This window comes from Cervus canadensis, chromosome 12 (genome assembly GCF_019320065.1).
Source record: "Cervus canadensis isolate Bull #8, Minnesota chromosome 12, ASM1932006v1, whole genome shotgun sequence".
Lineage (NCBI taxonomy): Eukaryota > Metazoa > Chordata > Mammalia > Artiodactyla > Cervidae > Cervus > Cervus canadensis.
This window is the reverse complement of record NC_057397.1, coordinates 27,883,613-27,909,986: the sequence shown is the minus strand read 5'-3', so window position 1 is coordinate 27,909,986 and position 26,374 is coordinate 27,883,613. Positions and strand designations below refer to the sequence as shown.

Sequence of the window (26,374 nt, the reverse complement as noted above, 5' to 3'; positions counted from 1 at the left end):
TCTGACAACTCACCCACCTGTAAGAACTGCTGCCCCCTATTTTCTCAAAAAAAAAAAAAAAGGCATTGTACATTTAATTCCATCTTGGCATTTACTTCTCGAAGAAGTCAGACTTATTCTCCATGTCACAACTAAGATTTCCCCCAAGTATCAATTCTTTCTGGATATGCCTATCTAGTGATGAGATTCACTATTTTTGAACTGGTAATTTCCTTTAATTCATAGCCAGAAAATTTAGAGCTACAGAGATAGATAGTTGGAGAACTGGCCCAGAGCTTTTCAAAATGTATACCAATTGCATTAGAACCAGTTGTGGTGCTAATTAAATGTATCTCAGACCTGCCTTCTGAAACTAAATATCTGAGGATGGGACCTAAAAACCTAAATTTTAAGACTAGCTCCCAGGGTATTTTTTACTTCATTTTATAGAGAATCGCTGTTCAATTTCATGTAAATTGGAAATCCAGTGAAAGAAAGAAAGAAATCCAAATTACCCAATCAATTAAAGCTGGAGTTCAGCCTAAAACATTGGTCTCCAAATTCCAATGTAGGCAAATTAGGTATTTACATGGTATACCATATTATGACAACCACATCTCAAAACAGGAAAATTCCTCCCTCAGACTCTTGGATGAATTGAGTAATCAGAATTTACAGGAAAAGATCTTTGACCCTTCGGCACACAGGACACCTATTATTATCTTCAAAACTCTGACAAATATTGGTACATTTTCAAAGACTTGGTCAAGGTGATACCCAACAGTTACAAGCAATCAATTGGAAAGACAAAAATGATGATTTTTTCCTGAAGCCATAAATCTAAAAACTTCACAGCTACACAATATGGATTAAAGAAGAGTTTTAAATTATATCTGTGGGAATATATTGGAATAGACTTTTGAGTGATTCATTGATCTGATGTTTATTTTAAACATATGAAATAATGAGGTCATGAAGAAATTGGTCTAATTATGGTGACCAGTTTACTGACTCAATTAGATTTGGTTAGTGACATTTATAATCCCTGCAGAAAAACAGTATATAAATTGAAAAGAATCTTGATGATTGAAGAAATAGCTCATTAAAATAAAAGAAAACAAACAGAAAAAGGAAAAATGAACAGCTACAAAGCTGCTGCTTATCAGAAGCATACATAAATGAGGGATAAGGGCAAAAGCTCCAATATTCTGGCCACCTGATGTGAAGAGCCCACTCACTGGAAAAGACCCTGTTGCTGGGAAAGATTGAGGGCAGGAGGAGAACGGGGCAACAGAGGATGAGATGACTGGATGGCATCACCAATTCAATGGACTTGAGTTTGAGCAAGCTCCAGAAGATGGTGAAGGACAGGGAAGCCTGGTGTGCTGCAGTCCATGGGGTCACAAAGACAGACACGACTTATTGACTGAACCACAGAAGGGCCAAATTATGAGTTTGGACACACATACATGTAGTAAAAATGGGAAGTCATTTGACATGGGAAGTCAAAATTGGTGATAAACTGAAAAAAAGTATAATCAGTAAACACAAAGTTCATGCGTGAGTAATAAAACCACAAGTCCTGTACAATAGTGTATCATCAACATTAGATTAGCTTATATGATTAATACTGTGCTCAATTGATCTCCAAACTTGAAATGGAATAGTTAAAAGCGTTCATTGTGGTGGCTTTTGCCATACATTGACATGAATCAGCTACAGGGGCACATGTGTTCCCCCATCCTGAGCCCCCCTCCCACCTCCCTCCCTACCCCACCCCTCTGGGTTGTCCCAGAGCACCGGCTTTGAGTGCCCTGCTCCACCACAATATCATAAAGAAATTATCCTCCAATTAAAATAAATAAATAAAATTTAAACAAACAAACAAAAAAAGCATTCTTTGTTACAAATGGCAGAGAGAAGTGGGTTTACAACAAAAACGTAATTGTATTGGGCTTATTTATCCTAAAAGAGTAAAACACAAATCAGCTTTTATCATGAAGAAAATGCTAATTGTTGAAACAGGACTTAAAGATATTAATAAAATGATTTAAATTATAGAACGTTTATGGGAGTAGAAAATTTAACATTGAAAAAGCTTCTGGATAAGACTATAAGCTTCTTTCTTTCACCTGTTGTGTAACTCGGATGAATGAAAAGGGCCTAGTGCATAAGAAGCAAACAGTGATGAAATGAATGAACAAATACATATTTTTATCATTGGAAATCCAGGAGAGTTTGGGTGTTTACCATGACAAGAAGGCTTTAAGTAAAAATTAATTCAGGTCCTTTTATACATTTGATTCTGTGGTATAAGTTAAAGCCTGTGACTGAAGGGTGTGTTTAATCTTACTGGTCTAAACATTTACTCTGCTGGGTTCTGTTCTTCAGTTCAGATAAGGGGAAGCAGGAAGAGAGATGTGGAAAGATAAAGCAGAAAAAATTTCATTCCTCGCAAGGACATTCATGGATTTAGAAAATGTTAATTGCTGCAGAAATCTGTTGCAGTGACAACAGCAGGAGTGTGGAGAGGAGAGTGTGAAAGAACCAGCCAATTTTTCACAATGTTTATTAATAATTCTCTCATACCGTGGGGTTTTACCATGTCAACTAGCCAATAGTAAAAAGATAACTGCAAGAGAAATGAGTCCAGGTCACAACTAAAGTTGATTTTATTTTTTCTACAACTATGTTTTAAATGGAACTATGATCTCTAATATATATTCATCGTTACTAGCTTCTCTCTCTGTACATATGTGTGTGTAGTACACACCCACCACTACACTTCTCCAGTCTAACACAACTGCCTGGTACTTACTACTTTTAGATATTTGTGCTTTCCAAATTGAAAACTTTGGTAAAAAGAATCCTTTCACAGAATCAGAATCCCTTTAGATATATCCAGGTTGTAAAAAGCACTTTATTGAAGAATGTATTCATGGAGTGCTTGTAGCCAGTCTCTACCTGATTTATCTGATCTTGGCAGAACAATTAAAATGAATAACTACTGAGGCTTAGCTCTGGGAATTGAGAGAGTCAAGTCAGGCCAAGACATCCAGAGAAGGGATCAGTTCTTCTGATCTGGAAAACTGATGCTACACAGCTCTGGGCAAAAGAATGTCTTTCTCCACTTGATGTTTTCATAGCAGCCCAAACTCCATCACCTTTGAATTGACATTGGCCAAGGTTCTCAGTATTTAACACATCAGCCTGGGACTCACTTCTCATGCTGCCATCACCTAATGGGAACTCATAGAAGGCACTGATTGAGTCTCCTGTCTATCTAAATATATCGTGAATATTGCTTAGAACACTGAAATCAGCAAGGAACAGCGTATCACTGTTTTGTATGTAAGCAAATCGACAAAAGGAAGATATTTTACCCACATATGCTATAATAATTCTATAATATTATTATAATTTTAAAAGTTTGAGCTACCAACAAGGAAAGGAAAAACACAATTCTGCTTTTCAGTCCATGGGATAAGAGTTGAATAATAAAGTAAGATTTTGTCGATTTTATTCTCAATTTTTTCCTCTATCTTTCTTTAACACAACAAGATCAAAATTGCAACACATTTCAATGAAGAAACACTCTTTGAGATAACATCTAGTAAATCCTTAAAAGTTTTCTACATAAATATCTTCTACTGAAATATTAAAAACAGCATTGAAGTCAAATGTCTTCTTAATTCTTGCTTCATGTTTCTCAAAGATTTAATTTCTTTCCATTTCACCCTATTTTGCTTTGGTAGTATTTTCTGCTTCCAATAATGAGATTTTTTATTTTCCTAGGTATTTGCTCTTCAATGTAAATATTTCCCCCTGCCCTTTGTAACTCCTGATCTTCTAAAGGATAATCAATTTCAATTTCTTGATATTCCAATTTTATTCCCTCTTAAAGCACTTATATTTTCCATTCCTATTCACCTATATTGCTACTGGATTATACCAGTTCTTAATAGTGGCTGAAGGAAAATGTAGTGACAGCTGAATTCAATACTGGATTAAAAATACTGGGTGTGTTAAAGCCTATTCTTTCTAATCCGAAATCTGCGATTAAGGCTTTTATGTTTGTGATCAACACGTATTAAATTCTATATTAATTTCACCGAGTGGGCATAAAAGGGGGTACAATTATTGCTGTATTTAATTCTTAATAGTATCAGTAATTAGTTGCTTTTACTGTATTAGCATGACCTGTAAAACTAATGTTTAGATGAATATTATTTCTATAAAAGTGAATGTTTCCATGGATTCTAAATAACCAGAGGAAGTTAGAAGAAGTGTTTCAGTTATAATATGCTATTCCTGTAAAAACACACAGTAAAGAGAGGTTAAAATGCTAATTACATACAAAATCGAATGGCAAATATTGGTGTATGCTCTTCATTTTGGGCAGTATCACTGGCATTATGGAGAAGCTCTTTAGTTTGTTTGCTTACATTTTTCTTTTAAAGAATAGAGCAAATGATTTTTAAAAGAGAAAAAATGTTTTGATATGTATTATGCATTTTATTTACTTGTAGAAGTTGGTTTTAAACTTACTATAAAAACTATTAGGATTATAGAGAAATTATGTCATTGTGTTTATCCTCTCCTGGATTAAATATGAATTTATTTAGAAAGAAATGTAAATTAAGTATGATGAAAATTAATACTTTCATTTTTAAAAGAATGCTTAGAAAGAAAATATAAAAATTCTAACAATTTTTATACTTCAATTATAATGCCATTAGGCTGTAAATGGATTTTTTGCAGAAGTAGCTTTCAGAAGACTAATGGACTTATAGTAATATGGAATTTTACATGTTTGGCCAAATATTTCACTTGGTTTAATATTTAATCAAAGCTTTTTTTATCATAGCTAATTATGTAATCATATAATTCTAAAAATTTAGCCTAATATTCTCAGCAACCTTATAGCTTAATATTCTTGTAAGAATTTTTATTTAAAATTAAAATTAAACAAGTGATATTAGATGGCTATTTCATTCTGACACCATAAAATAAACAGAACTTTATTTTTAAAATATTTATTTAATAACCACATAATTAGTAGAAGCATTTTATTACATTAGCACTGATATATTCAACAACAGTCTTCATGGCAAAAATGTGTGTATGTTTAGAAATAGGATGTAATTTTGAAATTCACATTGAATTAATACAGCTGTATACTAATTTTAGTCAATATACACCCTATATTTCATTAAAAATTTAAAGAATTTTTAACCTTTAAAAAAATCCCCTCCATTTAATTTGAGAAGAAATTTTTCCGTACCGAAAAACTCATTTTTAGTGCAAGTAACACTGATGAATTGCCTATGCTGGGACCATATCTGATCATTTCTGATCAGAGTGGACTCTTTTATGATTAACTCTTTGCAAACTAAGTATGCATATAAATTCATTACAAAGATTTCACGGGTAGAAAGAGTGTACATATTAGTGCGAAGCAAGTTTCAATCTCTTCCTCAGGGATAACTCAATTTCTTATTCTGGAAGTAAAAGCCTGAGAAAGATTTAGGTCAATTATCCAAACCAGAAAACAATTATTTATCTCAGTCCTTAATTTTTAAAACTTTATCTTAAAAAAAAATTATACATCCTGTGCTTGATATCCTTATATTAATTATTTTTTCTTTATTAGATCTTAGTAATTGGAGAAACTAAGAAAAGTCTTCTTTAATCATCTATTCACCACAGAGGTTTTAAATTCAATTTGCAATTTTATATTTCCATATAAAATTTAAGAAGGGAGGGATGCAGAAATGTAACTACAGAAAATAATTTAACAGACTGAAACCTTCAGAACATTTTTACACTACCGTCCAGAATGAAGAAAACTATCCGAGTGCTCAAAATCAAAATCAGGCGGTCCCTTCATACAATATGATGAGAGCTTTTAAATTTCACAGATTAAATGCTGCTAAGAGCTTAATATTTTCACCGCTTATTGCAGCTCAGGGCCATCTGGCTTTCGTTAAGTGATGTCCTGCCTCTTTTGGGCAGCAGAGGGCGCTCTGGCGCTGTTGACAAAGGATACCTTCTGGCGCCCGGCGCTAGCGTCTTGTTCCCAGGAAGGAAACGTACTATTTCCCTGGAGGGTGGTCGGTGAGTATCTCAAAGGGTCAAGCTGTCCCTCGGTTATTCCGAGAAGCTTTAATTTGAGACCATTGAACGAGAGTTGTGATGGTCAACACCCCCCCACCCCCGCCCCGGCACGACGCGAGAAGCAGGGATTGCTTTTACTGCAAAAACGCTGAGCATAGAATTTCAGAGCAGGGAAACTGGGAATGGACATTAGGGTGGATGATTATTTTTAAGAGAAATACTCTTTAAAATCAAGAAATATTAAGGGTGATAACCACTCTAGATTTAATCACTGCAACCAGATGACCAAATTGTGTGTTCCCTTATCTGAGTGGTATTTTACCTTCTCTTTCATATCATGTAATTTTAAAACAGATTAAGCTTTCTGCTGAACCGAGTTTAGACTGCCCTTAAAAGGAAGGATTAGGGTGAGGGAGATTAAATGTGTCCCAGTTATGTAATACGAGTTACAACACAACTCAGGCAGGAGTGTTTTGTAGCCGTGGATCCTTGTTGCTTCATGAAATATCCAAGGGAATGCAGACGTGGGAGATGAGCTCAGCTATGTGAATACTGGAAGGAAACCAAGGCTTCCAGGATAAGGTGGAATGCTTTAAACCCACTTCAGTGCCGTGGACTGATCTCAATTAGCTCAGAAGAAATATTCTCCAACCCCTTTGTTTTACCATTCGGGTAAGCCTTTTCCCTAATGTGTTTTACCAACTCGCTCCGCAATTGTATAAAATAAAATATAAACCTAAGATATTGCCGGATATGAAAGAACAAATACTGCCAGTTCTAAAATCAGAAGACAAATAAAATCCACCCTGAGGGAGGGGATGAGGATCTCCCCTGCTGAGGATATTGTATTTTGCTGCTCTGTTTTCCTGATTCATTTCCTACATCTGTACCATTCAGGTGTAAAAGAAAGGCTCTGATGAAATCAAGACCCATTTACGGCCCATTTCTGCATCTGGATCGAAATCGGTGTTGCTGCTTCCACTGCCCGGCCTTGATTGGTTTATCTATTCCTAATTTTAACGTCGTTTACTTTTGTGAATCTATAAGCAAATACAAGGAAATACGCAACAATTTTTTTTTTAAGTCCAGGCTGGCTACAAATTGGTTGGTTTTCCGTTTCTTTCTCTCCCCCTCTCTGTCTCTCTCCTCTTTGATCCGTTATTAGTTAGAGCACTTCGATTTTTATTATTTAATGCTGTCAATATGTAAGTTAGGACGATGAAATATGCTCAGAGATTATAAGATTTAGTGAATGTGTTAATACTACCCAGCACCCTCGGCTTTAAAGTGAATCTTCTCTTCCTCGGATTCAGTAAACACCCTGTCTTTTTCCATCTGCCAGATCTAGGAGAAGGATGCTGCCGCTGTGGTCGGCTTCTTTCCGCAGTGCGCATTTTAGGCTTCCTGGCTCTGCAGTGCCTCCAGCAGGCCGGAAAGCGCCAAGCAAGTTGGGCGCACCGAAGCGGTCTTAGGACTCGGCACCCTGGGCCGCCTCTGCTTCGAGCCTGACCCGGGAAGGCAGGCTGGGTGGGCTCCTGCTTGGCCTCACCTAGTCAGTTCCTGCCTTCTCGGTCAGTCTCGAGGCCCACTCTTGATTCCGGCACTAATGCCTTTGGTGACTACACCAGCACTGTTTTAAGGGGCGTAGCTGAGTACTTTACATTTTATGTTCTAAGGAAGATGACTTAAAAAAAAATAAAGTCTTCATTCTCCTCATTCCTCTTCTTGCAGGTCCTAGATTCGAGTTTCAGCCTAAATAAATCGTTCCCCAATGTACATAGATTAAGCGTTATCTGTCTACGTGAAGACAGGCCGTATAAGCCAAGTGTGGCGACAGCTAGGGTGGTCTATTGCGGTAAACTATTGGATTTCGCTGTCTATGGCCTTACCCTGATTTATTTTATTTTTTCTTTCGCAAACTACCTAATATCCAATTATTCTTTGGGGTGGAGGGCTGGACGGTCCATTGCTTTGGGGTAAAATTGCATTAAGGGAAGAAGGCCGTGGTCAGCACCGCGGACAGCGCCGAGAGCCGGTGGTGTTCCCACTTCACTATCTCAGCTACCCGCCTTTGTTCCCAGCCCTGTAGGCCAAGGCAGAACAAAGACATCTATCAAGGTTTGCTTTCTCAGCTGAGTTCTGGGCTCCAAGGCCGTGGTGCGGAACTATTATTACCTCAACAGGGTCCAGCTCTTTGGCTTCCAAATAAATTAATTTGCCCAGTCCTTCTAAAGTTTGTGGCCTGTTTCCCCTGTCCTACTCTGTTGACTGATTTGACCATTGTGACTACATTGAAACAAGGAAATCTTTTTTTTTTTTTTTTTTTTTAAAGCGAAGCAAGGCCGGCTGGAGAATGGAAAGTGAGAGGGAGAGGTGGGGTGGGGTGGGGTGTTGGGATCTTCCCAGAGGAGCTGAGCTATTTGAGATTTCGCGTGCAATGTGATGAGGGCGCCATTTAATGTTATGATCCTCTCTTGCTTCTTTTTTGTTTCCTCATCTTGGTCCAGGATTGTAAACAATCACACTACCTACTCTTGAAAGGACCACTGCTTTCTAAACGCCTCAACTCTGTAGAGTATTTGCACAGGGAAGCACCGCTTTCCTGACAGCTGTCACTAAAGCGCCCCTAAGATCTCCCTCGGGGATTTTCCTGCGGATTTCTGAGGCCCTTAGTGAAAACTATGACCCTTTTGCTTTCAGAACACAAGGCTGGTTCTGGAATCAGTTTGAGGGTCTTTTGGTGGCCAAGGATGGGTTCTTTCTACCACCCCCTCAGCGGCCCCCCGCCCCGACCTGGTGCAAGTGCCTTTGCGCTTTCTTATCCTAAGAAGCTCTGGTGTCCTTCAAGTGCAGCCGCCCATAGGCTCCGCTCTTGGCATTCACCGCGTGCCTTAATTGTATGACATTAAATCAAGGTCCGCTGTGAACACGGAGGGCAGAGTCTGATCTTGATCCGGAAAGAAACTGACCTATTGCAAAGATCACACTTCTCCTCCTGCCCTTTTCCCTTGCCGGGAGGTCGAGTCCCTAGGACTCCCCCGGAGTCCTGTAACCCATAAATGTGGCTCCGGTCTCAGCTCGCCTCCTGCCACAGCTGCCAGAGCCGCTGCTAATTAGTCTGGAAATGTAGACGATGCATGTGTCTGCGTATACATATGCATATATCTGCATGCCATTTACAGCGCACCTAGAAATATACAGACGCCTATAAATCTAGTTATCAAACGACGGGCGTGGATCGAAGTTAATTCCCCCTCTGGTCCAGAACTAAGTTCGTAATCATGTTATTTTACGGAAGGCAATTAACTGAGTTGGTCCGCCCTGCATCTCTTGTAGGTCGCTTGTGAGGAAGGGCAGATTTTAAGGACCGCGCCATTGCATGTCCTACTGCAGAAAGCTTTGCCAATCATTTCCTGCTGTCGGGGAGGATTCTAGCACACACAAAAGACAACCATCACACGTGTGTATAGGGAAGATAAACACTCAGATACGCCTCGTCTCTGTGCCCTGTGATAACGCGACCGCTGTTCCGCTGGGGAGGTTTGGGGGAGATCAGAGTCCAAGGGCCGGCTGGGTCATCTTTCTTTGTAATGCGGAAAAATTAACTCAACCGCACCTGCCTAGTCCCGAGAGAGCTGGGCGGCCCATCTGGTCCAACTACAGCTTGCTGCAGAGAAAGGGCTGCTCGCTAAGGCTTCCCCACCGCCCGGGAGCGCGGACCTCGGGTCTGGGCCCTCCTGGGGGATACGGTTCGGAGCAGCGCAGCGCAGCGCAGCGGATGCGCAATCCTCAGACTGCGGCCACAGTCCGGAGGCTGGCGGAGCCGGGGCCGGGCCGAGGGAGGGCGAGCAGGACAGAGAAAGGGGTGAGGGGAGTTGACCTCTACGGGCGGAGCCATCAGCGCAGCGGGCCGGAGGCGGCGGGCGCAGCGGCTCTTTTCTCGGCGTCCCCTACGGCGCGGTCCGCGGGAGGGAAAGGCCCACTCCAGCTCCGGTGTCCGAGGAAGGGAGGACTCTCGGCCCCCGCGGCACCGGGGGCGGCGTAGAGCCCGGCTGTGGCTGCGGAGACCACCGGGAGCCGGTCTAGCGCGGAGACCCCAGAGCAAGCCCCTGAAAAACAGAATCACAGCGCATCATTATGAGAGGGAGGCGGGAGGGAGGAGGGGGAACATGGGTGGGGGGTGGGGGGAGAAGGGACAAGAGGCGGGAGGGAGCAGGCGAGGGAAATGAGGTGACGGGAGGACGGCACCTCAGCCGGCGGGCCTCAACCTCCGTCCCCAGGCTGTCCCCAGGCTTCAGCCGGGAGCGCAACCTGGGGGGCGGCGCGGTGGCGGTGCGCGCTGCTCCGGCTGCGGAAGCCGCGAGGTGGGGGCCGGACCCTGCGGCATCTTCGTGGCCAGAGAAGGGGTTTCGGGCGCCGGAACGTTCAGAACGCGTCCGCAGAGGGTCCTCCAGTGCAGTCCAGCCGTCCCCGCATGGTGTACCCCCTTTTCCCCCTCTTCACCCCATTCTTTCCACCGAACTCTGGATCCGCACTCTCCAATCCCCACCCCTTCTTGGCTTGGTACCCTGCAAACTGCAAGATCGGCGAGTCCCAGCAAGAAAATCGAAAAGATCGATGAGAGAAAGCATCACAGATAACACAGCGCCCTGGAAATCCGAAGGAGAAAGACCTGCTAGCCCTGCTCAAACCTGCAGAGGACCAGAGCGTTTTCGATTGCTGCTCAGCGCGTTCTCGGAGGAAAGAGGAGGCTGAGAGGCTTCGGTGGTATAAGGTGCTTTAGGGTGGGAGGTGGGGGTGGGGAGGGGGTGGATCGGAGCGGTCCAGTCTTTCCCCCTCGCTTGCTGATCCAGAATTAGGGATTAATGGCTCGCTCCAGCCAAACAAATAAGGCATCTGCCTTCAGCAGAAGAGGATTACACGGGTTGCTGACGTCACCAGTCAGACAGATGTTGGCTCCCAAAGTCCGGAGCAGCTCGCTGTGTCCTTGAAACCAAAGAGCCGCAGAAGGCGCTCAGCCCCCAAGAGCTGCGCCTGGCACAGCGGAGGGCGCCTACCCTGCCCTTGCCCTGCGCCCCACTGGCACCAGCACAGGGGCCCAAAGACAGCCCGCCACCCCAACCCCCCGCGACGTCTGCCCGTCTCTCCAGACCTCTTCTCACAGCCCTGCCGTCCACGCTCCGGCTTGTACCAGCCAAGTCCAAGTCACCATTCCGGGCTGCCTCTCCTTAAAATGGAGACGAGAGCCCACCTCCTCAGGACCTCTTGTCTGAATCCCTAAATCTAAGCTCTTGGGCTCTTACTCCCACACACAGACGACCAAGAAACGGCAAAATAAGCACCTTAGGCCCAGACAGAGCCCACGCTCCAGAAGAGGGGCGGCTTCTTAGTTTTGTGCGCAGGCAGCAGAACCAAGGTTGTCTGCATCTCCTCTTCTCGCCCCACTGCCATCCTTTACCCAGGCCAAGATTTAAGTTTATGTTTAATCTCATCACGGATGCCATTTCGGACTAATGTGCCTTTCTAAACAATGACCCCTCTCCCAACTGACCTCTGCATCCCAAGCAGAATCCAGGGCCAGCACTGGGTGTGCCAAGGGGACCTCACCATGGTCCTGATCACTGCATTTTCTTTGCAAGTACTTTGAAGACATTGTTAAAAAAAAAAAAAAAAAAGTGTGTGTGTCTGTCCAAAACATATCTAGCACCTAATTGTAAGAATCTATACATTCAAGTAACTGCAATTTCATTCTGTAGTCAAATCCAATGAGTAAAGATCAAATAATTAATTTAGAAACCCTAAACTCTCTTTAACTTGATGTCATTTTAAAATTTAAATATAAACTATTTTGTTTTCTTTACATCTGATTATTAACTTTGCTTTATATTATTTCCCAGGCCTCTACAAGTCACACTGAAGTCAGGTTATGAAATAAGCCAAAAAGATACAGGGAATTGGAAATTTAAATGAGCAGTTGTGAATGTGTTATGTAATCCACAAATGAAATGGCTTTAAATGAAGTTCAATTCTAGAAAGGAATAATGGCAATTCATACAATGTAGGAAACAGCATAAACTGATCTTCAGCACAGAGCTGCACTGAACTAACCCTGTGCCCTAAATCAAATGTGTATATATGAAAAAAAATCTGTGATTTACTTAGAAAAAAATGTTTGCTGACAACACTGCATTGCTGGTTATATATTACAGTGCCTAAACAGGAGTAGAAGGAGTAGCTGGATTATATCTCCATTCATATTATTCCTGTCTATCAAAGTGGCATTTAATTTTTCCAATTCTATGCATTTAGAAATTCAGTCACTGATAAAAATCAATTTAATTTGCTCCAGCGTCATTCAACTAATGCCAGGCTAAAACAGCAAAATTTCTCTATCCTCACTCTGCTTGAAGGCCTTGTAAGAAGCAGCTCACACCTTAAAAGGATGGATTTAAACTTGTTATTTATCAGTAACAAAGGGCGGACCTCCTCTTAGAGGAGGTTAGATTAATAACATATACTACTTGAGTATGGTATATAAGTCGTTGTTTCTTTGAACGTGGTAGAATGTTTGAAATGCCAAAAGGTAAAGGAGTCTAATTCCTTATAAAAATATAAAGATTGTTTTTTGTCTTCCGACATGTTTTGAATGTAAGCTTCCATTCTGCTCTCACACAATTTTACAAGAGCTGCTTTTTTGCTCAAGCCATTTCATATTAGTTCGCTGTCCATGGTCTTGATCCACATGAAGGGAGATGGTAGGGGTACCTTTTGAAAAATGAAAGTCAGGATGCCTAGGCACCAATTTGATGCCTTAACATTTTAAGATAATGTCAAGAGGGGAAGGTTTGTAGGGTTCAAGTCCTCTTTTCTATTCCAGTTGTTTTCATTTCTATATATTTGCACCCAATTTAGAGTACAAGAAGCAGATGAGAAAAGTTTACATTACATTACTTTTGAGCTGATAGAATCACCACCACGTTTAGGGCTCCAAAGAATTGTAGTCAGTAGGAAGTAGTATTTTTCAACCTGCAGTTTTTCATTGTTTGTTTTTTGCTTTCAGAAATGTAAGGCATTCTTGTAGAGGCATCCTTGTCCACCTTTACATATGGCTTAACAAATGCAGAAATCCTCACAAAAATGATAAAGAAAAAAGGCCAAATAGCAACCTTCTCAATTCTCTGTATAGACAGATATAATCACACACACACGCACATACCCAAGCACTAAGAGTATTAAACTAAATCCCTTCTTTTACTGTAATTTTTTTTTTTCTTGTGAAGCAAAGAAGGCATATCCTCTAGTGGTCAAGGCTGCTTCCTTCAGCCCAAAACAACGTTTCACCTTCAGTTTAAAAGACAAAAGATTGACCTGGCAGAGTAACATTTAACCTCTCCTGGGGTTTCCTTGAGGGGGTAAAAGAATAAAGAAAAAACTTCCCTCCATCTTCCACACACTAAATTGTCTTTTGTCCTTTATCTTTCCCTTCAGATTATCAGGAAAAGTATGATATGTATAGATAAACACATAAACAGACGCTTATTTTCCGAATCTCTGAGAGCCGCTGCGAATCTCTGAAGAGCATCGACCTGCACAAACTGGTCATATTTTTTGCTTTGATAAAAGTATTCCAACGGTAAGAAAACAGGCTCTTGCCTCATTTGAGGTCGGTACCCACCCCAGGCCACCGGGCCGAACTACAGCGATTCACACTTTTCAGGGCAAGAGAAGGCTACTTTCCAAAGAAGTCTTTAGAACTTGGGAAAATCCTTGTACCGGAAGAAAATGGCCTAAACACAATAGGACTCGCCATTTTCTCCTTGTGAAGCACAAAGCGCTTGGCGCTGCCTGGCGCACAAAGAAAGCGTGAGCCCGCGGAATTCTTGCGCATTTCCAAGAGGGGGAAAAAAAAAAAAAAAAAAAAACCTCCCTCAGAACCACAAATTCTCCCGCCTAGGCGCTCTGAGACACACTCTCCCACCCTCACTCAGTCCCTGTCACCAGATCTTTTCTTTGAGGTGCAGAAGAAGGCGCGATGCTCGCTAGCCAGCTAACTGTTAGGAAGCTTCCTAGCTTCTATCTTAGGAAGACGCGATGCTAGCTAGCCAGCTAACCCCGGCCAAGACCAAGTCTCGCAAACCGAGGGTCCCGGCCAGCGGCCGCCCCAGACTCCATCCTAGGCCTGGGGGGTGGTGGTGGGGGGTGGGGGTGCTCGCCTCTCTCTCCTCCTCCCCGGATCTCTCCTCCAATTCCATCCCGTCCCTCGGCACGTCTGGGAGTCCGGGAGCTTAGGGACCTCGGTGACCTGATTTCCATCCACTGCCGGGAACCAACCTGGAAGCCCAGAGCCGGGCGCGAGGCTTTCGAAGGATGCTCGCGACGCGGGAACTCCTCGCCTGCGCGCCCCCCGCCGCCCCCCGCCCGCCGCATCCAAGCCAGCCAAGTGCCCTGCTCCGCACGCCCACCGCGGGCGAAACGGCTGCTGATCCCGCTCACGTGCGGGAAGTGCAAGCTTCGAGGAAAGCCCTGGGAAATAAAACCACCCGAACGCAAACCCGCGCCCCCAACTCACAAAGCGAACACTCCCCATCCCGCAGCGACGCAGAGCCCGGCTCACCCGGGAGAAAAAAAAAAAAGATGTTACTTACGGCCCTCGCGCGTTTGGGTAATCCGCGTCTCAGCCCTTTCGGTTGGTTTGTTTTCAAAATATAAACACATCTCTCTATATTTGATTTTGCACATCTTCCATCGTTGAGAAGGAACGAAAACAAAAATCTTGTAGCCTAGCGGGGCTGGGGGAGGGGGATGGAGGTTTTCATTGTCTACGCTCTGCACACGCAGTCCAAGGAAAGACGCTCAGAGCCGTGTGGGGCTCCTTCTACTTTCTGCTTGAAATTCAGAAGCTTTCAACGCAGTAAAGCGGGGGTTTGGTCTCCCTGCCTCCCTCCCTCTGCGTTCTCCTCTCTCTCTCCCCTTCTTTCCCTCCTCTCCCCTCCCTCTCTCTTCTCCAGCTCGAAGTCTCAGTCTCTGTCTCTCTCTCCCTCTCTCTCTCTTTTTTTCAAAAGAGGGCAGGTCGCTTCCTGCATCCCAATGAGTTAAATCACTCACTCACTTCTCATGCATCAGCAGCCTCTTTAACAACCCGAGGGCTGCAGGCACAAAAGAGCATTTAGCTGCCTCCAATTTGTGTAGAAGGCCTGTCCTTAATTTGTTTTTGGAGTATAATTAAATCATGTATTTCACGTAATATGAAAATACCAAGTTCCCAACTTTGAGCGAATGAACTGTTAATGGTAACCTTTGAAAATAGACCCCCTCCTCTCGTGGGTGTCCTTTGAAAAGGCCTAGGACGCCCCAGAAACGGAGAGGCCAAGGATTTGGGCCCCCAAATCTACCCGCCCCTCCCCCATTTCACACGTCAAGGTCACAGCCATCTGATTTCCCCCATTGATTTAAAATGGAGAGTTTTTTTTTTTTTAAATCAACCCTTTGCCTTGGAAAAGAATGAAATCTTTTTGTGGTGTGGGAAGATCTGAAGGATTAAATAAATAAATAAATAAATACATCCTTAATCTGAAATACAACACGTAAGCAGAATCCACCGTGATCAGACGTTGGGATGGGATGAGGGTGGGAGTTGTGCAGGGGCGCGGGGTGGTGGTGAAGAGGCCGACACACCAGGCGGGGGTGTGAGGTTTTCACCCTCCCCGCCCCCCAACCCTCGCCTGGCGAATTCTGAGGGTCTCTCGGTTTTGCTCGGGTTTCTTCCGGAGGCTGAGTGGGCCTTACCAGGCGACAAGGCCGGCGCCTCTTTCTTTTCTCTTTCTCTCTCCTTTTTATTTATTTTTTTTTAAGCCCTCAGAGAGTCTCAGAGGGGTCTAGATCTCGGGGACACCGCCCAATGGTCGGAGCGGGTGGGGTCCTGTGTGTGGCTCCCCCTTCCTCGGAAGGGTTAAGGCACAAAGAGCAACTCTGCCTTCCTGCAGTTTCTCTTTCAGGGAAAACCCCAGGCCCCGCCATTGTTCTCCCTCACCGAAGGGGGCCGAGGGTGACAACTGAGACACACCTCCTCTCTCTTCCCCCGCACTCACCACCCATCTCCTCCCTCACCCCACCCACGGCCACTGCCGACGAGACACTTGGGAGTATTTTCTTGCTCCTGAGATTCCTGTCTGGGAGACCATGAGATCCAACATCACTAATATCTTGGTGATCGTCTGCATTTTCTCCGGCAGTATTCCCTGAAGTCGTCGCCCCCCCTTACCTCCCCCCCACCCCCACTTTCTGGTTCTAACAGCTCCTGTTCGGAAACAGTGCGCTCGGATACCAGAGGGGTTAGGGCTGCTGGTAACCGCACGCCGTTCCATCGAAAAGGAATGAAACCATGTAACGCGCCACGTTCCGCCTTTGCATATTCGCCTTGTACCCTACATCACCGCGGGGTTTTGAGGAAGGCCATGTTTCACCTTGAAAATTTATCAAACCGGCCTCTGCTTAGCCCTAAGCAGGAGGAGGCACAGGCCGCCAGCACCCAGCTTACATCTGATTGAAAAATTCAACAATACCCCCAACTGGCTCTCTTGCAAAAAAAAAAAAAAAGGTGAAAACCAAAAATGAAAGAAGATTTTTAGAAAATAGGATGTATGTATGTGTGTGTGTGTGTGTATACACATACATACATACACTCAAACAATGCTGGGTTCGGAGGCTCAAGTTATCTAACACAAAACATCTCTGCGTCTGAGCACAGACCCAAGGCCTCACTGTACCGGCTGTTTTACTAGCGGCTAGAGAAACGGCGTTCTCTTTGGAGACTCTAGAAGGAATGCGCTTCGTCCCCCTGCCCTTTATCTTTCGCCGGATGATGCTCATTCTATCCGTTTCCAGTTTATTGACCTGGGATGTGGGACTGTTAAAGATCGGCAGCATCTTGCCAAAGCCGGAGGGAGGCAGGGTCACGCGGTGCGCACAGCATCCGGCCCCAGGGAAAGTGCGGCTAAGTCCACTGGTTAGCCAGAAGGGTCTGCTCTGGGGGGTGCCCACTTCAGACGACCTCAGTGGGCCCCTAATCCAGCAAGTCCCCCACCCCTTCCCCTTCCCCGGCACTATCGGTGCCAACTTCGACTCATCTTTCTGGGTCCTGGAATTTCAGGGCAGGCCTTAGGAAGAAACCCGGGCTACGGGTGCGTTTCCGACTTATGGGCCGCTCCCTCGCCCGCGGCTTATTCTAAAGTGGAGGCTGCAAAGAAAAAAGCTAGAGATCAGAAGCCAATGCTAGAACATTCGCCCGGGCCTTGCAGCCCTCCACCCCAAACAGATGGCTCGGCCAGGACACCTGCAAAGCAGCTCACAGCCGCCGCCTCCGCGCAGCTCTCCGGATGCGGGCCACTGTGTCGGATCAAATAAGGTCACCTAACAGCCGGGGCCCTCAGTCCCTTTCTCTGGGCACATTTCGGTCCGTTCGGAGCACAGAGCTTCCGATCCCCGGTCTCCCGCCCTTGGGCCCAGGAATCTGAGCGGGCCACTTTTTTCCAGCCCCGGGTTTTTTTTCTTTTTTTTCCCCCCTTCGGGTTTGCCAGGCGCGCGAACCTCCTCCTGGCCTGCGCATCTCGTCGCCCGGGCTTGGAGCTTATGAAAATGTAACCCAACTCATTGCCAGAAGTTGTTGCTAATTAGTGGATAATAAACTTCTGTAGCCAGGGCACAAAAAGTCTTTTAAAAGTGCAAAGGTGTTCTTTGTTATGGCATCAGAAAAGGGATTAGCATATCAATTGGACTGGGGGGACCGGACAATGAGCCCTCCTCCCCCTTGGCTGCCCTTAGTTCGCCGCCCGCCGCCTCCGCCTCCTCCTGGTGCCCTTCCTCCTGCTCCTCTTCCTCTCCCGGCTCCCGGAGCTGTCAAGCAGCGGTCGGAGAGAGCCGGGCGACGGGCCGGGGCCCAGCGGGCAGGCGCAGTGCGAGCCTCCCGCCGCCCACCAGGCCTGCGCGGCCCCTAGCCCTCGTTCTGCCCCGCGCACAGGCGCGCGCCGGGGGAAGGTGGAGGCGCGCGGCGGGACGTGCGGGGACGCGGAACCCGGGCGCGACAGGTCCCAGGCGGCCGCGAGGGCGTGGACCCGGCGGGTCCGGGGAGGGCGGCCTAGCGCAGTCCCGCACGGCGCCCCCTCCCAGCCTGCGGCTTGGGGCCGGCGAGCCCTGCACCCTCAGCTCCCCCCCGCCCCGGGCCGCGCGAACCCCCAGCAGACTTTCCACTCCTCAGGCCACGGGGAGCCGCCAGCTCCCCACCCTTGTCTGGCCTTTCTGGGCCGCCCCGCTGACGCCCGACCCTCGCTCGCACGCGTCGGGCGGTTAGCCAGTCATCGGGGCAAGCCGAGGCCTTCGGTGTCTTCGGGGGGCGGCCGATCCCGGGATGGAAGGCCGCCGGAGTGAGGCGGCGAGAGGGACCGCGACCGGAGCAGACTTGGCGAGTCATCCCGAGACCCGGCCTGGCCGCGCGCGCCCGGCCCAGAGGGAGCAGCTGCCTCCCCGGGGCCGACGGAAAACCTAGGAGGGCAGCCCCGGGCCGGGGGCGGGAAAGCCGAGCGGACGAAGCCTCTCGGAGACCGAGACGCGGCCCAGGCCTGCGGGGCCCCGGCCCACCCCCGTCTTGCCGCGCCCCCGCCCGGCCTCGCGGGTCCCGGAGCGCGCCCGGGGCAGGGTCGCCGGGGCCTCGGGGCCGCCTCGCGCTCGGGAGCCGAGCTGGGCGCGTGGAGAGCGGGGAAGGAGCCGCGACGGCGCGCTGGGCTCGCGGGCGCCCAGCCGGACCCGCCACTCCCCGGCCGCCCGCCCGCGCGCCCGCCTCTCCGCCCCGAAGCCCCCGCCGCCCGGGCTACCCTGACGAGGAATCATTTTCTTCCCGTTTTCTGCTCCCCTCCCCCCGTTCGCCTGTCTCCCTAGAGGCGGCTTCCATCATCTAAATGCATTAAAAAAAAAAAAAAAAAAGGAATCTCCGGGGCTCTCCTCTTTTCCACCCGGCTCGCCTTCCCCGACACTGGTGTTGGGCGAACAAGCACCAAACTCACACAAGTTTCCCCCGAAAATCCACGGCTCTAACTGCCATAGGGAAAGATGTCGGGGGAAAAAGTGGAGGTCGGTGTTTCCCCCAAATGCAAAACATCAGAGAGGGAGCTGAAAGGAGCTTTACTTTCCCTGCGAAATCTCCATTGTTGCCTGGCAGACAATGGGAGCCCGGGCGACTGTGGGGCTGTGGGGCTGAATAGGCGATCGGCGGGATGTGTGCGGGTCAGTGCTTGGGGTCCCGGGCCGAAAGCCCCTTTCTCAGCTTGCCACAATAAACCAGAGCAAGGTTTAGTCTTTACTGGGTCACCGGCCATCCTCTATTATTCAACACTTCACAACAAAAAACACTTATTAATCAGCGCTGACCAGAGGCCCCTTTTGAAACAAGAGAAGAGGGGAGACAGAGGGAGAGGGAGAGAGGGGGGTGATAGAAGATTGAGAAGCCCGGGACAGATCTTTCTAAAGCCAGAGCCACCATAGGGTACTTTCCGCCAGTGGCCAAAGTTTATTTGACACAACAAAGTTTCTAATCAGGCCACGGAGACCTGGATTTCTTCTCATTTGCCTTCCTGCCCGTCTTTTTCCTCTGAAGATGCTGGAGACTTTGTTGCGAGGAAAGATGGCTTTAGGTCAGATTGCTAAGGCCTGATCTTAAAGATCTAATTGCTATTGGAAGAGAAGCCTGTTTCCCAGCTGGGCCTCCACCCTGGAGACGGCGCAAAGGAAGAGACTGCCCAGGTCTGTTCTGGGCACCCGCTGATGGATGAGGTGTCAGGCCAGTAGTCATGTGAGGACTGGTTTCCAAATGGTATGGGCAGTAGTCAAATGTGGTACTTTGGGGCGATACTGAATGCAGTCTGTAGATTTTCTACTTCAGGATGTTTCAGTCCGGGTGTATGAAAAGGCTGAACTTGCTTGCTAGAATGAAGAGAAACTGATGATTCCTGTGCTAGGCAAGGATTTAAGGGAAAGCATGTGATGAGTAGTTTTAGAGAAGGAAATGATTCAAAATGTTCCAGACCAGGAAAATCAGTGGGTTCTTTGCTCAACTTTGATAATTTTTACAGGGCTTATTTGATGTTCGTAACCTAGTTGTATTTCTTTCATTTGTCTGGTTCCATGATAATTATGAACACATGCTCAGACATATATGGACCCTCATATACATCAAAGTGAAGTGCTACATACATCATCAGCTTTATGGATGAATTTAATCCATTTGGAGCTCAGCGAGACATTTTTGATGGCAAAATTTTGTCGCCTTTTGATTTGGGGTCGGAAGCCAATATTTCTTGGTGCTTCTGCCTGTTTTACATTACTCAGGTTGTAATTTAGCCAAGTGAGCAGAGCTCTTTTGTAATGGCTGATGTGTACAAGTGAACAGAGGCAACAGATATTGAATCTTGGTTGTCAAAAAACATAACACAATTATTTTCCTAAAGAAATAGAAGTGAGTGTCAAAGCAGTATTCTTTTAAGTTTAAAATTTCGTTTGTGGGCACTTTAGGATTTCTGTGTAACATAACTAACCATCTCACTTGTTATAATTCAAAGAATTATAACCTTTTTAAACTTTAAACCCCAAAAAATGTATGGATGGGAGATTGTGACTTCAGCAAATTGAGCTGTTGAACTAGATGGCTTGGTAATGAAAGCAAGAATGCAGAATTACTCTGTAGTAAACTACAGTGGTATTTACCAGAGCTGATGCAGTAAATGCAAAAACTGGGTTGCATGGTTTGGTCTCAAAGTGTTTTACTTAGATGCCTACTATTTGAGATTGGCTTTTTAATGTAGAAAATATTGTGTTACTCAGATTTTGCAGAGCTCAACGCTTTTTGCAATGGAGTAATCAACTGTTATCTGAATTATTTAAAGCCTGGGATTAAAGGCCTTGGAGTCGAATGCTGACAAGCTCTCACATGTAGGCAGGGGAAAGTTTAGTATTCTTCTCTTTCTGTATATACTTTGAAAATAATTTCGTCATGTGTGGTGAATTATTTTTAAAATGTATGCATAGGAACAATGAATAATTCTTTCACAAATTGTTTTCCAAATGAGCAAATAAGATTATTCTGAAAAAGAGTAGAAATCTGTTTAATCCCTAACAGCGTGTCACCTAAAATGGAATGTTTTAAAAGAACTATTCTTTATAAAACATATTTGCCAGAGAAAGCTCCACTCTCTCAGAAAAGTGTTTAGAGGGATACAGAGAATATATTCACTTCAAAATCCATTCGTGGGACATGGCAATTTTATGCCATCTTTTTCCCTTCAGTATTTTGGTTGACTCCCCAATTTGCTTAAGGGAAGCATTATTATACATGTGTGAGCGTATTTTTACTTGTAAACTGATGGTACTGATGTACTAAATGGGACTGACCACTCACAGATTATCTTCTGCGCGAGGTCTATTGAATAAGCAAATGGTTGAGAAAACTTCTGATCTTAATAGATAATATACTGAGTATGCATATGTATCATAACATAGCACGTCACTTTAAAACATATTTATAGACTCCAAGTACTTTTCTTTTTCTTCTTTCTTTCATTTTTTGGGGGGAGGCTAAGAAATTAAGTAAATAGCCTTGTAATGACATTGCCTTAAACTTACTAGTGTATTTGTATGGAAATTGGAATAGCTTCCACATTTGTCAAAGGAGAAAAAAAATAATACATAAACATTGTATTCAGCAAATGTTTAAACAGAGAAATGTTATTTTTTGGTATCATTTACCATGGAAGCAATAGTTATTAAATTTAGTATATCTTTATGAAATCATTGTTATTCCAGAGTACAGTTATTCAATAGTGTATACATATTGTTGCATTTTTATTAAAAAAGAAAGTACATCTATAACAAGAACTTAAAGTTTGGGTCAAGGATTTAACATATCACAAAAATTACTTTGTAGGTAGCTAAGTCATTTATATTCTGAAAGAAAAAATTGCCTTAAAAAATCCATCTGGACACTGAAAAAAATTGACATGTTTAAATAACTCTCAGTTACAAGAGGAAACAAATATCTTGATACAATTTGTGTATATTTTTCCAAAGGAAGGTTAGGTGTCAGAGCCTATGGCTATAAAATAAAAAGTATATGCTATCTGATATGTTTATTTTGAAACATATTTCAATTTTTGCATTTTTTTTCTTCCTGGCAGACGCATATAATTCAGACACTTCTCCATCTTGACAGAATTTGTCAAGTTCAGTTCAAATTTATATTAATGTGATCTGACAAAGTATAGCATCAATAGGTTATCATGAAGTATAAATGTAAATTCTACCAAATGTTTCTTTAATACATGTTATTTTCTCTTTTATCTGAAAATCAACCAATGCAGTTTTTCACGATAGAGAGACGGTTAAAAAGGAAATCATATAAATTTGACTTGCCCCTATGATTTGCCCCATTGCCAGAGAAGTCTGGTTAGTTGTATAGATTTAAGACTTCTGTGGGGAAACTCAACCTGGTACTTATTTATTTATAAACTTTCGCCTCACCAGAGATTCAAAGTTATATTTAGGAAACTAGGACCTCACATGATATGTGTTTATTTGATTCTTTAAATACTTCATGAGAACACCAAAAGTAACTTTTACTGGAGAATTTTCATTAGGTTTACATGTATTACATCTGAGCACCCTTGGTGTATTTTTGTATTTACCATGATATGATATCTCAGTTTTTGGAAATGAGGGAAAATCAAGCTTCTGAATGAAACTCCCCCCCTCCAATTATTTTCACAGTTTTTCTTAGTTTAATATTCCCTTCAACTAATTGAATTTTGACACATAGGGTATGAACTCCATTTTGACTTATATAATAAATTTCCATCCGGAAATCTATCTGCTTATATAACCATTTGTGACAAAGCATTCTAGAGAATTTCACAAAAGGCTCTTAAGATGTGTGTGTGTGTGTGTGTGTGTGTGTGTGTGGTTAAACAGTTTTAATTTCAGTGCTTTATGGATGTTTATTAAGTCTGAAAGGTATTATTCAGCACTCCTTTCCTTTAGGGTACTTTTTTTCCTTAAATGAAAGCTAAATTTTAGAAATGTCTACAAGGTTTTTTTTGACTTGGTAATCAGAGACTGAAACTATAAGTTGGATACAAGTTTTTTTCCAATTCAGAAAACTATAGGCAACGCTATAGGACAATAGCTGTGTTGAGGTTGTAGGAGAGAGCCAAGGTGTTTTCATTTGTTGTGTTTGTTTTTGAATGTTTTATGGACCAGAATGTAGCTCCATATCTTTGTACTCCTCCAATGCTCCTTGTATGTTTTATTGTTTTTGTGGGAAATCTAATGGAGGCATGGGTGTGAAACAGGAGGAGATGTAGACAGTAGAGTCTGTGAATCAGGGGGAGTTGGTGTGGTATTGCTCATGGTACTGAACTAGTTCTGTGTGCCAGGAAAGGATCCATCCTTCATGCTTTTCTTTCTCTGTCATTTTCCTGCCTCTCCACTCAAAGTGCCTAAGAGATCCCAGGAAAATTAAGCTCTTGTGAAAATCATTTGTTCTGTACCTGATGACAACCATATCGAGAGGCAGGAGAGTGACTCAGGTCTCAAGTCAGGATTGGTGCTTTGGCATTCCTGCTGATCTGCAGCAATATAGTGTTATGTTTTATGTATGTGCACGATGTCTTAGCTCCCAGTAGTTTACATGTACATTGCAGATGCATGGATTCCATATTTAAAATTAAAACCATATGAGTGAGAGCATTTGCTTGAACATATTTTGTAAGAAAAAAAGCATTAGAAGGGAAAAGGTCTTAGCTTTGGGGAGGGAAAAAAATACATTGCCATGCAAATAGGTAATTGCACTGTGTCCCAACTAGCTTTAATCAAACTTCAGTTTTCCGAAGACCATGGTTGACTAATGTTTATGAATGTCTCAAGAGTTTTTCTAGATACTCCAGCTTCTTCTGAAAGGCAGCCTTTATAAAACCAGCCAGCTGAGACTTTGCAGTATCTCAACTGCTTTTTATCCCACAGTGTTTCAGTGATCCCCCGAGACTCAGAGATGAACGGGTTTCTTTGTACATATATATATTTATATAGCCAGGATGAGTCACTCAGGGGCCACCTGAGGGAGAAATTGAGATGGGGGCTCTGAGACTGGGTCAGAAAGGCTGCCAGGCTTGATATGACAGGTTCCTTGGGGTTTTTTTTTGAAGGAACTTTCACTCAGGAGCAGAGCCACAGTTTCTCCAAAGTGGTTGAGTAATACCAATTTCATGCTTTGGTGAGGACCTGGGTTTGTTGGCATCAATCCTAATGATTCCTACAGTTTTAAAGAAAATGAGGTTTGTGATTCAGTGTTCATGCTCTCTTCCTTCATGTCCTCTTCACACTCTTTCTTCGTCTTCCTCCATCACCCTGTTCAATTCTCTCTCCTGCCTCCTCTTCCAGACCTTAGTGGCACCAAATCAGCCTGTGGACAGATAAATACTCCACTGTAGGTTTGCTTGCTTTGTTAGTTTCACTTTAAATCCTCTCAGGTGAGGAATTAAATGAAGAGTCTTTTCTCATTTTTGTCTATTTCTTTCTTTCTTTTCTTTTTTCCTGAATGTTCCACTCATCTCAGAAACGAAATGTCTTAGACTAGTGTCCGTGCTGAGTGTGAGCCTCCCTCTGGTGTCTGGAAGTCAGGCCACAGGCCTGGAGAAGACCAAACTGCAGGTGTGGTTTTCATCAGGGGTGGGCTTAAGGTGGCCTGAAGTTACTGGTCTGAGTCACACCTCTGACACTGCCTAAGCACAACCTCCAACTTGCAGGAACTCTTCAGGCTTTTGACGTTTTCTGGATATGGAAAGAAAGGGAATAAGTCACCCTTCCTAGATAATTCTCTTTTGATCATGTTCACTTCCCCTTCTCAAGTGTGCCTGTGTGTGTGTGTCTGTGTGCATGTGTGTAAGGGGAGAGAGAGATGACAAATAATGGTTGGCATAGTTGCTGAGATATGGGAATAGCCTTAATTTAAAGTTGAAATGCAGACACACATAAGAATGGTTATCAAGGACTTTTCAGAACATCAAAAGAAATCAAGTTAGGACAAATAATTGTGAAATTTTACAGTGTCTCTAGGTTGGAAATATACTTCTACAGGTGGATCAAGAAAATAAGGGGTTTCAAAACCCTGAATTGCCAGGGAGACAACAGAATTGTTGGATTGTAAGAGAGGTTATCTGTGGTGTTGCCTGGTCTTTAAGATGAAGGAAGATAGGAAAGAAAAGGAAACAACATTTGGTTGGGTTTACTACATGTCAAAGTTTCGACCAGGCTCTCTCACAGCACATTATTTCATATATTCTCACCAAAACCCATTAAGGTAAATATTAGTTGTTCTTCATTTTAGAGGTGAGAAAACTCTGGAGGATTTATACAACCTGACCACCATCATATAGAAAATACATTTTGGATTCCAGGTTAGAATTCAAATAAGCTTGTTTGCAGAATCTGTAGTCTTTTTCTTAAACTGGAAATATCTCACATGATTTGTTTTCCTCATAATCATTTATGGCAGAAGTAAGGATCTAATCACTATGGATTTCCCCAGACGCAGCTCTGCTCTGTCCTCCCTGTGGTCACCTTAGGCTTTGGTCATAGGGGCAGAAGCCCCTAAGCCATTCCATACGTTCCTCTCCAAAAGCTCTGTTCTTTGGTTCAGACTGTTCAGTTCCCCCTCAATACCTTCACCAGGCTGTTGACTTGGGCTGCCTTTTATTCACACGAGAGTGTGAACTGATGGGCTTGGGGGCCAAACCTATTTATATACCTATCTCTACATGAAACAGCATTTTATGTTGCATTATACTGTGAAACAGAGAGAGACTGGGCAAAGGCAGTAACAAAGGCAGTTTGCTCCTCAGAAATTTGCTTTTGGGATTTGATGATTCGTTTTCCTTCTTTTCCCAGTTCTTTAATATTTATTTTAAGAAAGCTTTTTTTTTTTTTTTGCTATCCTACTTCACATCCTAATGCACAATCTAGCCAATTAAATCATGAATCTGAACCTTCAAGGGCTTGGGCTAGTTCTTTATTGAGGTTAGGCATCAGTCTCTAGTAGAATTAACTCTTTCAAGCCCTTGAGTCACTATATTGCAACTATACTGTATTTATTAAATGTTTGCTATTAGTGCTTACTTCTCAAAGAAAGGAAAAGAGTATATTAGTAATATACCTATATTGCATGGAGTTTTCTAGATATGAGTAT

General features: G+C 44.0%; 2 protein-coding genes across 3 annotated transcripts in view; one reads left to right on the top strand and one right to left on the bottom strand.

Moving 5' to 3' along the window:
* LOC122450803 (cytochrome P450 7B1) overlaps positions 1 to 26,374 on the top strand; it is a 735,954-nt gene that overhangs the window by 317,942 nt on the left and 391,638 nt on the right. The gene's annotated exons all lie outside the window — the stretch shown is intronic.
* LOC122451481 lies at positions 9,257 to 14,268 on the bottom strand. Its single transcript, XM_043484458.1, has 5 exons — positions 14,208 to 14,268; positions 13,870 to 13,941; positions 11,044 to 11,323; positions 10,345 to 10,593; positions 9,257 to 10,205 (listed from the first exon to the last, which is right to left on the bottom strand). Exons 1-5 carry the CDS (start codon positions 14,266 to 14,268, stop codon positions 9,785 to 9,787), a joined length of 1,083 nt encoding a protein of 360 aa, XP_043340393.1. The 3' UTR covers positions 9,257 to 9,784.

Coding starts and splice junctions, on each gene's coding strand:
- LOC122451481 (XM_043484458.1), bottom strand. CDS start 14,268: ATGGAGTCTGGGGCGGCCGCTGGCCGGGACCCTCGGTTTGCGAGACTT. Junction 11,324..13,869: donor GTTTAGGCCATTTTCTTCCG/GTACAAGGATTT, acceptor CTCCATTTTAAG/GAGAGGCAGCCCGGAATGGT. Junction 10,594..11,043: donor GACTTTGGGAGCCAACATCT/GTCTGACTGGTG, acceptor AATGGGGTGAAG/AGGGGGAAAAGGGGGTACAC.